The sequence below is a fragment of the Egretta garzetta genome, unplaced genomic scaffold (genome assembly GCF_000687185.1).
Source record: "Egretta garzetta isolate BGI_Z169 unplaced genomic scaffold, ASM68718v1 scaffold59, whole genome shotgun sequence".
NCBI classification, from domain to species: Eukaryota; Metazoa; Chordata; class Aves; order Pelecaniformes; family Ardeidae; genus Egretta; species Egretta garzetta.
In genome coordinates this window covers 322105-334937 of record NW_009267230.1, presented here as the reverse complement: position 1 = coordinate 334937, position 12833 = coordinate 322105, and the positions used below count along the sequence as shown (strand labels likewise).

The window sequence follows — 12833 nt, the reverse complement described above, 5'->3', positions numbered from 1 at the left end:
TTTTCCCCAGCCACAAAAGAACTTCTTGGAAGAGGTGGTGTCCGATCTTGTACATATGTCCAGCTCTGCTTTCCTTTTTTAGTAGATTCCTGACCTCCTTTTTGTGACTGTTCACAGGGTATTTGTGACACACGGCTTTAAGGAGGGTTTGTCTGTATCACCCAAGTAATTCAGGATGCTTGTAGCAACATCCAAACTGCGCTAGCAGCAGAAGAGAGTTTAGAAGAGTTGATGTGTGGTGCTTGCTTGAATATTCTGGAAAGGCAATCATAGCCTTGTACATTCTAAAGAAACAAATAACTTGCATTGATACAGGGCAGAAAATACAGCAATCAGAAATGCTTGCTGCTCAGCACTGGTCCTTAACATGCAGTTTAGGGGCAACAAGTAGAAAAGGGTTAAGTCTTAAATTCCATAAAGTTAAAGAAAACTCATCTTTTCATTCTACCACCTGTTTATGCCCCTTGCACTAATCTTGGAACAAATGACACTGAGCCTTTTAAGTTCAAACTTAGGTTTCCTGTGTCTTCCCTAGCATGGTCTTCATAGTCCTCCTCAAGGAGGCAAATGGTGGAGTCGGAGAACTGTTGAGATGGTAGAAAACCTTTCACATTTGAACTGCCAGTTCCAGTCCAGCAAAGACAATAACTAAGAGTCATTACAAAGCTGTTTGAACAGAAAACCATGGATTTTCATGAAGACCAAATTCTGCTATATCAGAGCCCATATAAAAAATTACTTGTGAAACACACACCTTGTACTAATATTGCTGTTGATTTCGCCAAACTAGCTGCAAAGGAAAGCAGTGTTGGCTATCCCCGAGGGCGGTGAACTTACTGTTCCTTACTAGCCATAGATCTGTGTTCACATGTTAATGTTTAACTCGAAGGGACTGCATGGCTCTTCAGGATGGGCTGCCTTGCCCCCGGCCCTACAGGATGCCGTCAATCACATTTCCTAGGAGAGCCTGGGTTGCTGCCAGCAGCGCTAAAGGGTCTGGAATGTTAGGATTAACTGGGGCCGTGACGCGGTTGGAGGAGCATCTCTAGCTGTTCCAGCAGCTAGTACCTGCCAGGTTACCCTGGGATGGTGGCTACCAATGCACAGCATTTGTGTGTGCCTCTGAAATCTACTGATAAACCTACTCACATCTCGTACGTGGGGAAATGGGGACCGATTTCCGTTTTCACCTCGTGTTTAATGAGCCTCTTGGGAATCAAATGCAGACACTCCTTGTCTATCCTCCCTCCTACGGGAAAACACTTTGTTTATGAATATCCAGATACTCTGCTGTCTCAGGTTTATCCAGACTCCTTCTGTGTATTTTCTCTCTTCCCTGTTTCTTATTGTATCTGTGAATCACTGTGCAGCTTGTCATAATTTATTTTTACAACATGCTGAAAGGTATAATAGGGAACTTACAAACATGTTTGGGAGAAGCCACCTAAAATAGCAAATGTTTCTAATTATAAAGTTAAAGCTGCCTTTCTAAGCTGTTTGATTCTTTATTATACCTTGAACAACCCAAAAATGTACTTGGCTACAATTAGACTTCCAGATACAATAGGTGAATTGTAAATGAAAACCATCCAGTGGAAAATTACACTATTAGCCTGGAGCAGCAGCCCTGATCTTTAGAGTTTATGGTGCTGCACAGCCTACACATCCAGTAATGTTCTGTGAGTCCATAAAGTTGAGAGGACAGTCTCTTAAAAGCAGAAGGGTTTAGGTTTTTGAAAAAATAAAATCATTATTACATTCTTCTATGTTTATTATTTTTTTTAACATTCCCAGGCTTTTCCATATTAGCCTGGTTTAAATGGAAAGTAATTTATCTTTTCTTTACCAAGATCTATTAGGCACCATTCCTGAAGGGACTACATTTAATTAGTTTCAGTCATGGGTTTGGTACCTGCAGGGTAAAAAAAAAATTATATGTAGATTTCTGTACAGGGAAGAATAATAGCAATTGTAATTTAGAGTTTGTGTGTTCCACCATTGTGCTTGGATTTTAATCCCTTTCCTTATGCAGAGTTGCATCCTGATGGTCTGAGTTTGCTGCTTTATGAAGATGCTGTGCTGGCTGTACTAATGAAAGGCTGTGGGGCACACCTTCAGCCATCAGTGATTCATCACAGTGGTCATGGAGAAACGAGAGTGGCAATGTCACAGCTGGCAGAGGAAGAAACAAGCTGAAGCTACACAGGAGCAGGTAGAAATTGGGACCATGTGCCTCTAGGTTCAAGAAAGCAGTGAACAATCCAGGGTACTCACTGTCTAAAGCTGTCATGTCCTGGCTCTTGAAAAGAAGTCATCACACTGGCTGAGATTGACATCTTGAGCCAGCAGTCTGAATACAGACTCTTCATCGTCTGCTCGATGCACTGGGAGCCAAGGGCATTTCAGATGCCGTCAGAGACGGTTTGAGTAGGGTCTTCAGTAATTACGTTAGTTGGCTTGGGCACAGGACATTAAAACTGACATCTTGTCCTCCTACAGGATTTGAATAGGTGCCAGTTTGCATGAGACTTGCCCTAGGCATTGAAATAAACAGAAACGGGAGAGGCGCTTTCACTTTGACTAAAAAGAAGAGCTCTAGATAAGCGGTTCTTTTGCTGGGGAAGAGCTACGAGGTCCTTACGCTTCATTTCACTTACTTCCACCTCTGCAGATAACACATAATATTCAGGGTCTTCAACTCTGAATGTGTCTGTAGTTTGTGTGGGAGGTATACTTAGCAGGCAGGGTTCAATACCTTAATACAGTTCTCAAATGATCCGTTACAGGATATAATATGTGTTAAATTAAATTCCATGGGTTATAAGATGTAGAAGACTACTGGTGTGTTTTGGATTAAAGTGATGTGCTTTCCTGTTTTCTCCTGAGAAAGAAGAGGAATTTGCCAGTGGCATTTCCCTCCTTGTATTTTTTTGAAATGCAGCAAAAAGAAATAGAGTCTCTTTAACCATCTTCTGAAACACACATGATTCTTTTATAGATTTGTACTTTCTTTTTAATTCATGGAGAACAGCTGCGGAATTGTTACTCCAACAACATAAGTGAATCACGTAACAGATGGCTCTTGCGCTGGCTGGGACGAAAGCAGCCTCTTCCATCCTGGTGTGGCTTGTTTGTTCTTAAATCCTGTATCTTGACAGGGCTCGAGTAAGACTTTGCTGTTTTTGTTGCAGTGTAAGTATAGTGTTGCTCCAGTCATTCTGCACTGAGTCTTGCCTCTCTCCCCTTTAAATTTTTCCTTTTAAAACAAGGGAATCACAGTATTGACTTTTTTTCTTAAATCTCAGTGCTGGTGCAACACGTTCGTCTGGAGAGATCTGAATGGAAATGTAAAGTTCCTCCATCTGGAAATAATTTTCCAAGGGAGGTACTGAGTGCAGTTATGTCAAAGATACTTGTTTCGGATCTTGAAACTTCCTTCCCTCCATTGTCTCAACTGAGGAAGTTTTATTAAAAAGAAGAAATGATGTTTGGACCATGTAATAGTTTGCATATAAAATACCAAGCATGCTCAGGTAACATTTAATCTCCTGATTCTGAAGCAGGGATGAGCCTTCACATTGCAGAGATGTGTGGACGCTTACTCACCTCACAGACTTAAATAGATGTAGGAGTCTCATGCTTAGAGAGTCTATTTTTTTCACCTGCAGTGTTTTTTGTGCCAGTCATCTTGAATATGACATGAGATGCACCAACCCCCTCCTTCTGCTGTGCCAGCAGAATCCGTGAATTGCGTAGCCCAGCTGCAGTGGCATTGCGGAGCTGGATCCTGCCTTGGAGGGCCAGCTGATGTGGTCATGGCTCCAGCAGCGTGCGCTGGGCTGCGTGTGTGTGCAAGGAGTGGTGGGATCCCAAACCTCACTCCGTCCCTCCTGGGTCTGCAGCAGCTGCTTGGGCACTCTGGGCTGGTGAGCACCACAGTCTTGAGGAGGCACCAGGCGATAAGGCAGCCTGTGCTGCCAGGAGTGCCATGCCCCGCCTCTTCCAAGGAAGAAGCAGCATGCCAGCCCGGGCTGCCAGCTGAACTGCGCTGTTGTAAGTGGTGGAAGAAATACAAAAACATACTGTGAGCAAATGGCACAATTTGTGGGTGAATGACTTGTCAGCCTGGCAGTTGTTTGCGGTTGAAGGGGGAATGCATTGCGTTTGTAGTAAGAGGCTCGTCTGAATAGCTGCGGTCTTAATTCAAGTCATTATTGTAGACTGGTTTGTGTTCATCTGCCTCTATTAGTTCGTGCTCTCTGTGGGGATGCGATGGGAAAGTGATTTTCCAAACTCTTTTTATCGATCATCTGTAGGTAGGAGTTTCAAGGAGTCACAGTGACAGAAGGAGCAGGAGGTCCTTTTTCCAGGGGCTCAGTAAGAAACCCTGTTTGCTGATTGTTAGTGAGCTGGATTCTGCTCCCATAAGAAAACACCTTCACTGTGATAATTACCTCCTCTAAACTGTATTGATGGTACCAGACCTAGGCTTCTTCTGGAGGCCTTTGGGAAATTATGTTCTTCAGGAAAAGCCATACAGTACAGCTCTTGCTGGATGCAGCATGGTGTAGAGACAGTGAGGAGTTAAAATGAAGTGGGGGGAGAATGCAGCTTCAGCGTCTGTGCTCTCCACACGGCCATGCTTTTGAGAGATACATCTTGGCTCTGTATGAACCACAATACCAGCTCCTGTTCTACTTGGTGTACTTTTAATTTCTGGGTTTAAAACATGGCATGTTAATGCAATTGGATACCCACCGGTGCAATGGAAATACAGAACAATTGCCAAAACATTTATGCAGGATGAGCAGGAGCGTCTGAATTCAAAGTGCTGGGCATGGTTGTAAATGAAAATCTGGTTGGTGTGGCTCCTGTATAATTAAGATGCCACATGTTGTCTTTTTGTGCATGGGTCACTCAACACCTCAGGATTATCGTGGGCATGATGGCAGGAAGCAGCTACCTCTGTAATTTGACTGATACCACAGCTGGACCTGAGAACTAGCAGCTCAAACTGGAGTTCAGCTGTACAGATGGGTTTGGAAACTTCAAAAGCAGTCACAAATTCCCTGAACCCAGCCCCATTATAGCTGGGGGACTTGTTATATCTGAAAAGCCCTTGGAGCAGTTGGAGTAAATGGCCCTAAACTGTACTGTTTGTGCAATTTAATATCCTTTTCTGCTCAAAGCAATTCTGCAGGGATTTTACATAGTGTAAGAGCAGAATAATTTAATTTTGCTATGTTAAAGTCTATTAGCTCTCCTGCAAACAGGAAAGAGTTCACAGCTTCTTGATAACTCTGAAATGACTGAGGTGGGAAATTCATGTGAATTACTTTTCCTTGTGTAAGCACAGGTGTATACTTGGTGTTGACTATTGCTCTGCTTCAGCTGTTTGCAAATACTGCAGAAGTGGGAGCATAAAAAAACAGATAGAGGCAGGGTACACCAGCTACTCTGTGATTAAACATAGTGCAGTCTCAAGGTCATTCTGGGCATATGATATTTATCCTACTGGCTGTGCAAACTAGGTGAAGCACAGATTACAATTAAATTGTTGGCAAAGAGGAACCACTTGAGTTGTTTGGGTGTTTTCTGGCTGTGACCCTATTTCTGTTTCTGTTGACCCTGTTCTGTTGGGCTCAGGCCACCTCTGTGTGCTGTCTTGGGATCACTCCACATCACACCCCTCAATAAAAAGCTGTGGTTCTGCAGGCACTTTACACAAGCTTTTGTGATGATGCACAATTTCCAGATCTGATAGATGCTCCTGAAACTTAGATTGAAAATATTGCTTTAGATGTAAAGTAGATACAAGATGGATTTTTGCTTCAACAATTGTAGAGACAGAGAAGAATTTAAATGGAAACGTAATCAGTTTAAAGCAAATTGAAAGCCTGCAAGTTTTGTCAGATTAGAGCACAGGTTACAGGTAGGGTAGAGGCTGGCTGCTTCATGGGAAGTGAGATGTCTCACCTAGAAATGGAGACCCTCTTCAAGACTAAGGGGCTCGCATCAGTGAGTGAAAATAAAAGGTTTGGGAATAAGGAGAGGAAGACGGTAAGAGCAAAATAAGGTATGTGAAAGAGCAGTAAAGAGCAAGCGAGCCTAAAGTCATGTCCGGAGATAGCGGCACTTAGCTTACAGACTAATCATAATTTGTGACATTGGTACATTATGTGATTATACATCGTAATGGACCAGGACTCTGCTGCCTCTTTTGAAGGTTGTTACAATGCACTTAGGTATCTTGTGTTTGCACAACGTGAGCATCAGTTTAGATAGATCTGTATGCAGTAAAGTATGCCGAAGATATGCCCAGGGGTTAGGCTATATGTAGATGAGCTTTTTAAAACACGAGTTTCATCTAAAGCATCAGAAGCTCTCTCTGAGCTGTGGTGCTGGGGGCAGGGACCTAATGAGACTTGCTTTAATACCGCTCTAACATACACATTAGGTAGTGGTTAGAAAGGTAGTCAGTCTTTCAGGTTCAAGCAGCAATTTCTGAAAGTGCCTTCAATTAACAGCTAATGACAACCTTTCTTCAGTGATTCTCTCGTTATCTTCTATAGCCACATAATGAGAACGATCACCCAGAGAGACTTCAATTTATTTACCATTTTTTATTTCATTGGGAGGCTCTGGATATTTGAGCCAGTAACGTTCCTGATTGGTGCCTCCATAAGTCAAGTGCCCGAGCGCAGCTTCAATCTATCATTGCTTTGAAGATTTACATTTCAGATAGCTTTTTCCAGCAGCACAGATGTTGCAAACCTTAAATTAATGCAGAAAGCTGCTTCTGCCCTGCAGAAGATGGAACTAATAGGTAAGGAAAACAGTATCTCTTTCCCATGCCTGTCTTCTTAATGATAATGGAATTTAAAAGATCTACAAAGGGCTCTTTCAGCCAAATATCTTATGTCCACTAGTATTTGAAAAGAGGATAATGAGCTGAAAGTGTTTCTGTGCCCACCCGCAGTGTTAACTGAAAGCTGTGAAGACAAAGAGGTAGAACCAGGCTCAAGGGACCTTTCTTACAGAAACTTTACATGAATCATCTCTCCTGTAAGGAGAAGCTAAAAGGCTCCATAGGAAATGAGAGGTCTTCTTAATGCTTCCCCTTGTATTAATTCTATAGGCAACTTACAAACCAAATTGAAACCCTTGCAGAAGATCCTGTTCTTAGTTTTGTTGACTCTTCTCTGGTCTCCACTTTCCTATACACACTGTGCACAGCGGAAGAAAAAGGCACAAATGTGGACTTAGCCTCCAAACTTACATCTGAGAAAGTTGTGGAGTTTTTATTTGCTTTTTAACATCACATGTTGCTTTTCCCCTTTTAATTGCAAGCTGCTTATATGAATGAGGCTCACAGGGAGAAGAAATTGTCAGATGTGAGAGGCTGGTAGAGAGGCAACTCTTCTCATTGATCAGGGATGTGTGACATAATTGAAACATTGGGAAGCTCCATCTGAATTACTGTAGTTTGGATGATAATGAGAAAGGAGTAAGTTCCTGAGAAAATTAACTGAGCAAAGAGCATGAAGCCGTTCACAAGGCAATTCTGGAAAAAACATTTTGCTGGAAAAGGAAGATGACAGGATGAAGAAACAAGCCTGTATACTGAGACCAACCTTTAAAATGTCTAGGGAACGGTCTGGCCTGTGAGACTTGTGATTTGTTTATGTAATTTTCTCACAATATCAAATGCTTGCAGGAAGGGACCATTTCAGGACTGTAATATAGTCTTGGAACTGCAGCTCCTGACCACTTTTTTCCCCTGCAGTGTAGTTTGAAGCGTAATATTGGTACTTACCACTTTCTGGTGCATACTATTAAATGTATTCAGTAGAAATGCATTTATGAAGATGCTCTTGTTGCAGGGGACAGAATCCTGGAGGAAGACTCAGCTTTCCTGCTCTTGTGTTGAGCAGCTTCCCTTCTCTGGATCTCAGTTTTCCCAAATATAAAATAGGGGATAATGATTTAGACCTCTCCTGCAAAAACACTTTCAAAGATGAAAAGGAAGGTAGAAAAGCTGAGACACGGGGAAAAGAACTTAGCATCACTGCAGGGAACACAAATGAAGCCATCTGTGCCGTGTGGCGACAGAGACAAAAAGGCAAACAAAAGTTTGGGGAGATTAAAATGCAGACAAAAAAAAACTGTGAAGCCATTCTAAATCAGTAGTACGTTGCCTGGGACATGGTGTGTGTTTCTGATCACCCATCCTAAAAAGGATATTGTGGAATCAGGAAGAGTTTGGGGGTCTGTAACAAGAAAGAAAGAAACAGTGAAAAGACTGAGATTCTTTCTGCCTGAAGAAGCAAATACTAGGGGACACGCTAGGAGGTGGGAAGTAATCAAGGAGGTAAAAAAAAGAGATAAGGGGTTAGCAGATACCCAAACTCCTACTCCAAAACATAAGACATTAAGAACTTAGTGGGAGTGAAAGACACTGATCCCAAAGCTGAGTCAGTGAGGTGAGGGGAAGAGGCTGGGATGCGAATCCATTCCTACAGCTTATGGACGCACTAGCAAAAGACAATTAATGGATAAGGAGGATGCAGGGTTCTATGCCAAAGTAAAAATATAGGGTATGAGAAGGAATAGATTTTCTTTTTTCAGCACCTCTGGCAGCCCTCTGATTACTTAGGCTTGAAAGGGAACTTTCCCAAGCATCAGGTCACCCCAAAAGAGATTTCTTACCTTGTTTGGGGTAAAGGAGCACAGGCCTTTGGTAAGATCAATGTAAAGATCAGGGCTGCTACTCTGATTTGTTATAATAGTTCCCTTGCTCTTACTTCACCTAGTGCTCCCACTCTCCCAGCTCTCTGTGGAGAACGGCTGTACAGACAGTGGGGTGAGGAAACTGGCAGTGTTCCAGATAGGGTTGCAAGACCCACCAGTGCATCAGGGCGAAGGATAGGTCTGTGGGATACAGAAAGACATGGCAGAGCCATGCACAGACAAGATGAAAAAAGGCATACAACCAAAATTCCTCTGATGGCCAAGCAAGTAATTCTGTGGGCTCTTTAATGGCTTTTGGCACGACAGGTAGTGTCTGAGCACTTCACAAAGTCCCTGTTCATCTCTGCAGCCCTACTGCTAGGTAAGGGGATGGATTAGAAAGCCTTACCAGATTCCCCTAGTCCTTTCAAAGTCCCTTCCTTCTCTCTCATGAGCTTGTGGCTGGATAGATAAGGGCTTGAGACAGAGACGGATTAAGGCCAGAAGATCATTCCTATCTTTTCACCTACTCAAAGCACAGCTCCTGCTCACTTTGGTAGCATTTGTAAGCACTCAGAAATCAGGGCTGTGATCCAGGAGCCCAGCAGAGGAGTGAGACCTTATTAGTGACCCTTGGCGCGTAATCTGGTTTTAGAGACTTTGCACATCTCATGTAAGAGCATAAAGGTCCCAGTTCTCTAGGACAGGCCCACACTGTATGACCACAAGATCATCTTTTCTCCTGTGTGCTCTGCTCCCCTGTTCCCTATGTGACTTGCAATTTCTGCAAGAAATCACGTACTTGGGCTTCTGTTCCTTCTTTGTGTAACCCTGACTCATCTCCAACATAGGTCATGCTGGCTCACAAACTATCAAGGGAAAGGGTGTACATGAGTATGTCATTAAAGACAGTTTTGTAGCATACAGGTTACAGGGGCTCAAATTAGGCTGTATTTGAGAGCTTGGCAAACCAGCCCTCACGTTTTTTTTCTAATGTCAGTTCCCTGCAGTTTTAACAGAGGAAAATGGACTGTAAGGAAAAGCCATCATGGCCTGGCACAGCAGCACCAGCATGGCTCTGGGACGTTTGAGCACATTGCTCCATGCCACCAGCCTTAGCTGAGTTCAGGCCGTGGATCTAGTTAGGTTCCTACATCCCTTCGTTGCAAGAAGGCTTCTGGAGCTTCACTCAAAGGTAGTCTGGGACCAGCTGGGGAAGTAACAGTAATGGTCGGTTGTTGTCCTTCATGTCCCACAGAGCATTGGAGGAACATCGTATCACAGATGTCTGACAGCTGTGTCCTCTAGTGCTTTTATTCCTGATGGCCTTTCACTGTCACTGTCCTGTCTCTTCCTTGTCTTCTTGGACATGTTCTTCTAGGAACATCCTTCAGGCCTTCCTATTTCCCCTACTGACTACCCATCCAGTCTGTTTCCCACATCCCCTTCTCCAGCCAGCTCTAGTCCTGGCAGACCCAGCCTTCCCCCCCTGCTCATCCCCTGCCAGTCTGCTGCCCTCATCAGCCCCAGACTTCAGATGCTGAGAGAAATATCAGTTAGTCGCAAAGGCTCAGGGTGACAAAATTTGTTCCCAGCACCGCACCCCAACACAAAAAAAAGTTTTTTAATATGTAGATAATATATATAATATATAAATATATATACATATAAGAATATATACATAAAAATATGTATGTATTTCAAATCAGGCTGAGAGAAATGTCCAGAGTGCAAAATTTCACCCAAAGAGCAGACATTTGGCAAATGAAAAAAACTGTCAAAATGCAAAGATTTGGGCAGTCACACTCAGCAAGCAAAGCAGGCAAAACCCTCCATGGCTCACAGCAGTCTGCCTTCCAGCCAGACCTTCGGGAGCCCTGGCACGTGGCTTTGGGGCTGGTCCGTGTCTCCACAGCAGAAGGAGCAGCAGCCCGGAGGGAGCTGAATAAAGAGCGAGAGTGGTGTGCATGTGCCTGAGCCTGTCCCAGAGAGCGCTGGTGCTACGGTCACCCTTTTATCTCCCTTCCCAGCTTAAACAGGGATCTGGTTTGGCTTTCTGTGCATGCAATGAGCTCCCTCGACCTCCTGTTCCCACCTCATGTGGTGCTTCCTCCTGTGCTCCGCAATCTGGTGCGACTCCTTGAAGGGGGCTGGGGACAGATGGCTTGATTTCGGCTGATGAAGGGGCTGCCTTCAAAGCAGAAGCGAGGCGGAAGCCGTCTGGCCCGATATCTCTTTCTGGTGCTGTCAATGGGAGGCCGAGGAGACAAGCTGGAGCTGGATAGAAACCAGCTCCATTGCAAGAGAGCACAGAGGGGAAACCAATTCTCCTCTAAAAACGCTCTCCTTGTGCTGCTAAATGGTGTCTGCTTACCTTTATTTCAGAAAGCTCCTGCCAAGCCCAGTTTACCTCTAAATATTTAAGGTATGCTCTGGTCTTTGCTCAGCCCACTGTGCTACATGAAAGATAACAGCACTAAATATCATCAGATGCTCTCGAGGGACGGATGGGAATGTGGCTGGCATTTTGTGTGCTGCTGACTTTTAAGCTCAACGTGGTAAAACAGTAACCAGGCTTGTCACTTCCCATCCGCAGCGTCTGGCAGCGCTGGGGCCGTCAGACACCTTCCTGAGCCCAGCCCCAGCGGGCGATGTGGGGCTGACAGGCTCTCCAGTGCAAAACCTGCAACCCTGCAATTACCAAGGGAGTTGGGAGCAAGCTCAGCAAATAGGGGAGATGATAAAAGCTGCCACTTCTGATAATAAGAATAGGTTTTTCTCCAGGGACCTCAATTTTGTACTTTTTTTCAGGAACGGGAGGGGAAGAAGCATCCCTGCCCTTTGGAGACAGAATAATTTATAAACCACGTTTATAAAAATCAGCGATTTCCCTTTAAGTCAGCTCCTGCGCCTTCGTCTCAGCTTCCCTGATTAGTCACATAATGAGGATATTTCTAATACAAAGGTGTCAAGGGAGATTGGAGCCAAACAGCGCTTTATCAGAGGAGAATCTCTATCCCCCTGGATGCTAATTAGTCACGGCAACGCAGGCGTGGGGGGCGGGGGCGAGATGAGCTCTTATTTTTAGAAGACAAAATTATTTGTGCCCTCACAATTTCTCGCGCAGGGCTAGAAAGCTGTGCCAAGGTAGAGAGCGACTTGAGATCTCCCTCAGCTTTCGCATCCCCGCCCCTCAGACATGTTTGCCGTGCTGCTGCTCCTACTGCTGTTTATGGGGTTATTTCTGTCACAAGCTTGGCTAAACAGAAACTCTCTCATAAATATGGAAATCTGATGACTGAGCTCTCCATCTCTTGGGACAAGTTGAAAGCATTGGGCTAAAGAGAAAAGGGCTGCTGAGCACTCAGCTTGGTGGCTTTGTTTTCGCTACTAGGGAAGAGAAACGGGTAAGGTTTTCATGCTGAGATCCACATTTGCAGGATGGGCAAGTGACCTCTCAGGCCATGCTCACAGCAATATACTGGAGACTTTGAACAGGTGGCCACCCTGAGCATGGTGAGGTGAGGACAAGAGCAGTCCTGCCTGCCCAGTGCTGTCCTCTCAAAGCCATTACCATTACCCACCAAGATCCTGGCTGAACCCACCAGCCTGGGTCGTGGGGTCAGGAGGCAGCTCCAGGTGGGGATGAGGCAGAGTCCCCTGCTCCATCCAAGCTAAGCTGGTGTCCACCGCCTAGATCCCCACCTGGCTGCAGTGTGACAGACACGCTTGGTGTGTGAACCTGGGGCAGCTGCTCATCTTTTGGGTTATGTTGGAAGAGTCTATGTTTTTATATTTGTTAAAAGAGCTTTGAGTGCTGCCAGGCATCCATTATTATTCCTGAGAAATCTCTTGAAACCTCCATCCCAGAGTGTTCGGCCCCCCACAGTGCTTCTTCAGGGCTTTGTTTGGATCCCGCTTACAGCCTGTTTCCTCAGTTTTCTCAGCATCCCTCCTTCCTGGGACCAGAGGTAGCTTTGGTCTTGGACAAATTCACAGGTATTTGCTCTTCCGTCAACATTTTCACTGCGTTTGCTACACAGTATTCCCAGTTCTTCAGCTTCCCTAGAAAGCAGGGTGCTGCATGCTTGAGATTTCCATGC

General features: G+C 44.6%; 1 protein-coding gene across 1 annotated transcript in view; it reads left to right on the top strand.

Annotated features, from left to right (window-relative positions):
* FAM219A (family with sequence similarity 219 member A) overlaps positions 1-12833 on the top strand; it is a 101978-nt gene that overhangs the window by 34206 nt on the left and 54939 nt on the right. Inside the window, exon 3 of the mRNA XM_035902719.1 lies at positions 2033-2212. Within this exon, the coding sequence (XP_035758612.1) occupies positions 2144-2212 (69 nt within the window). The 5' untranslated portion in view covers positions 2033-2143. The remainder of the gene's footprint in view (positions 1-2032; positions 2213-12833) is intronic.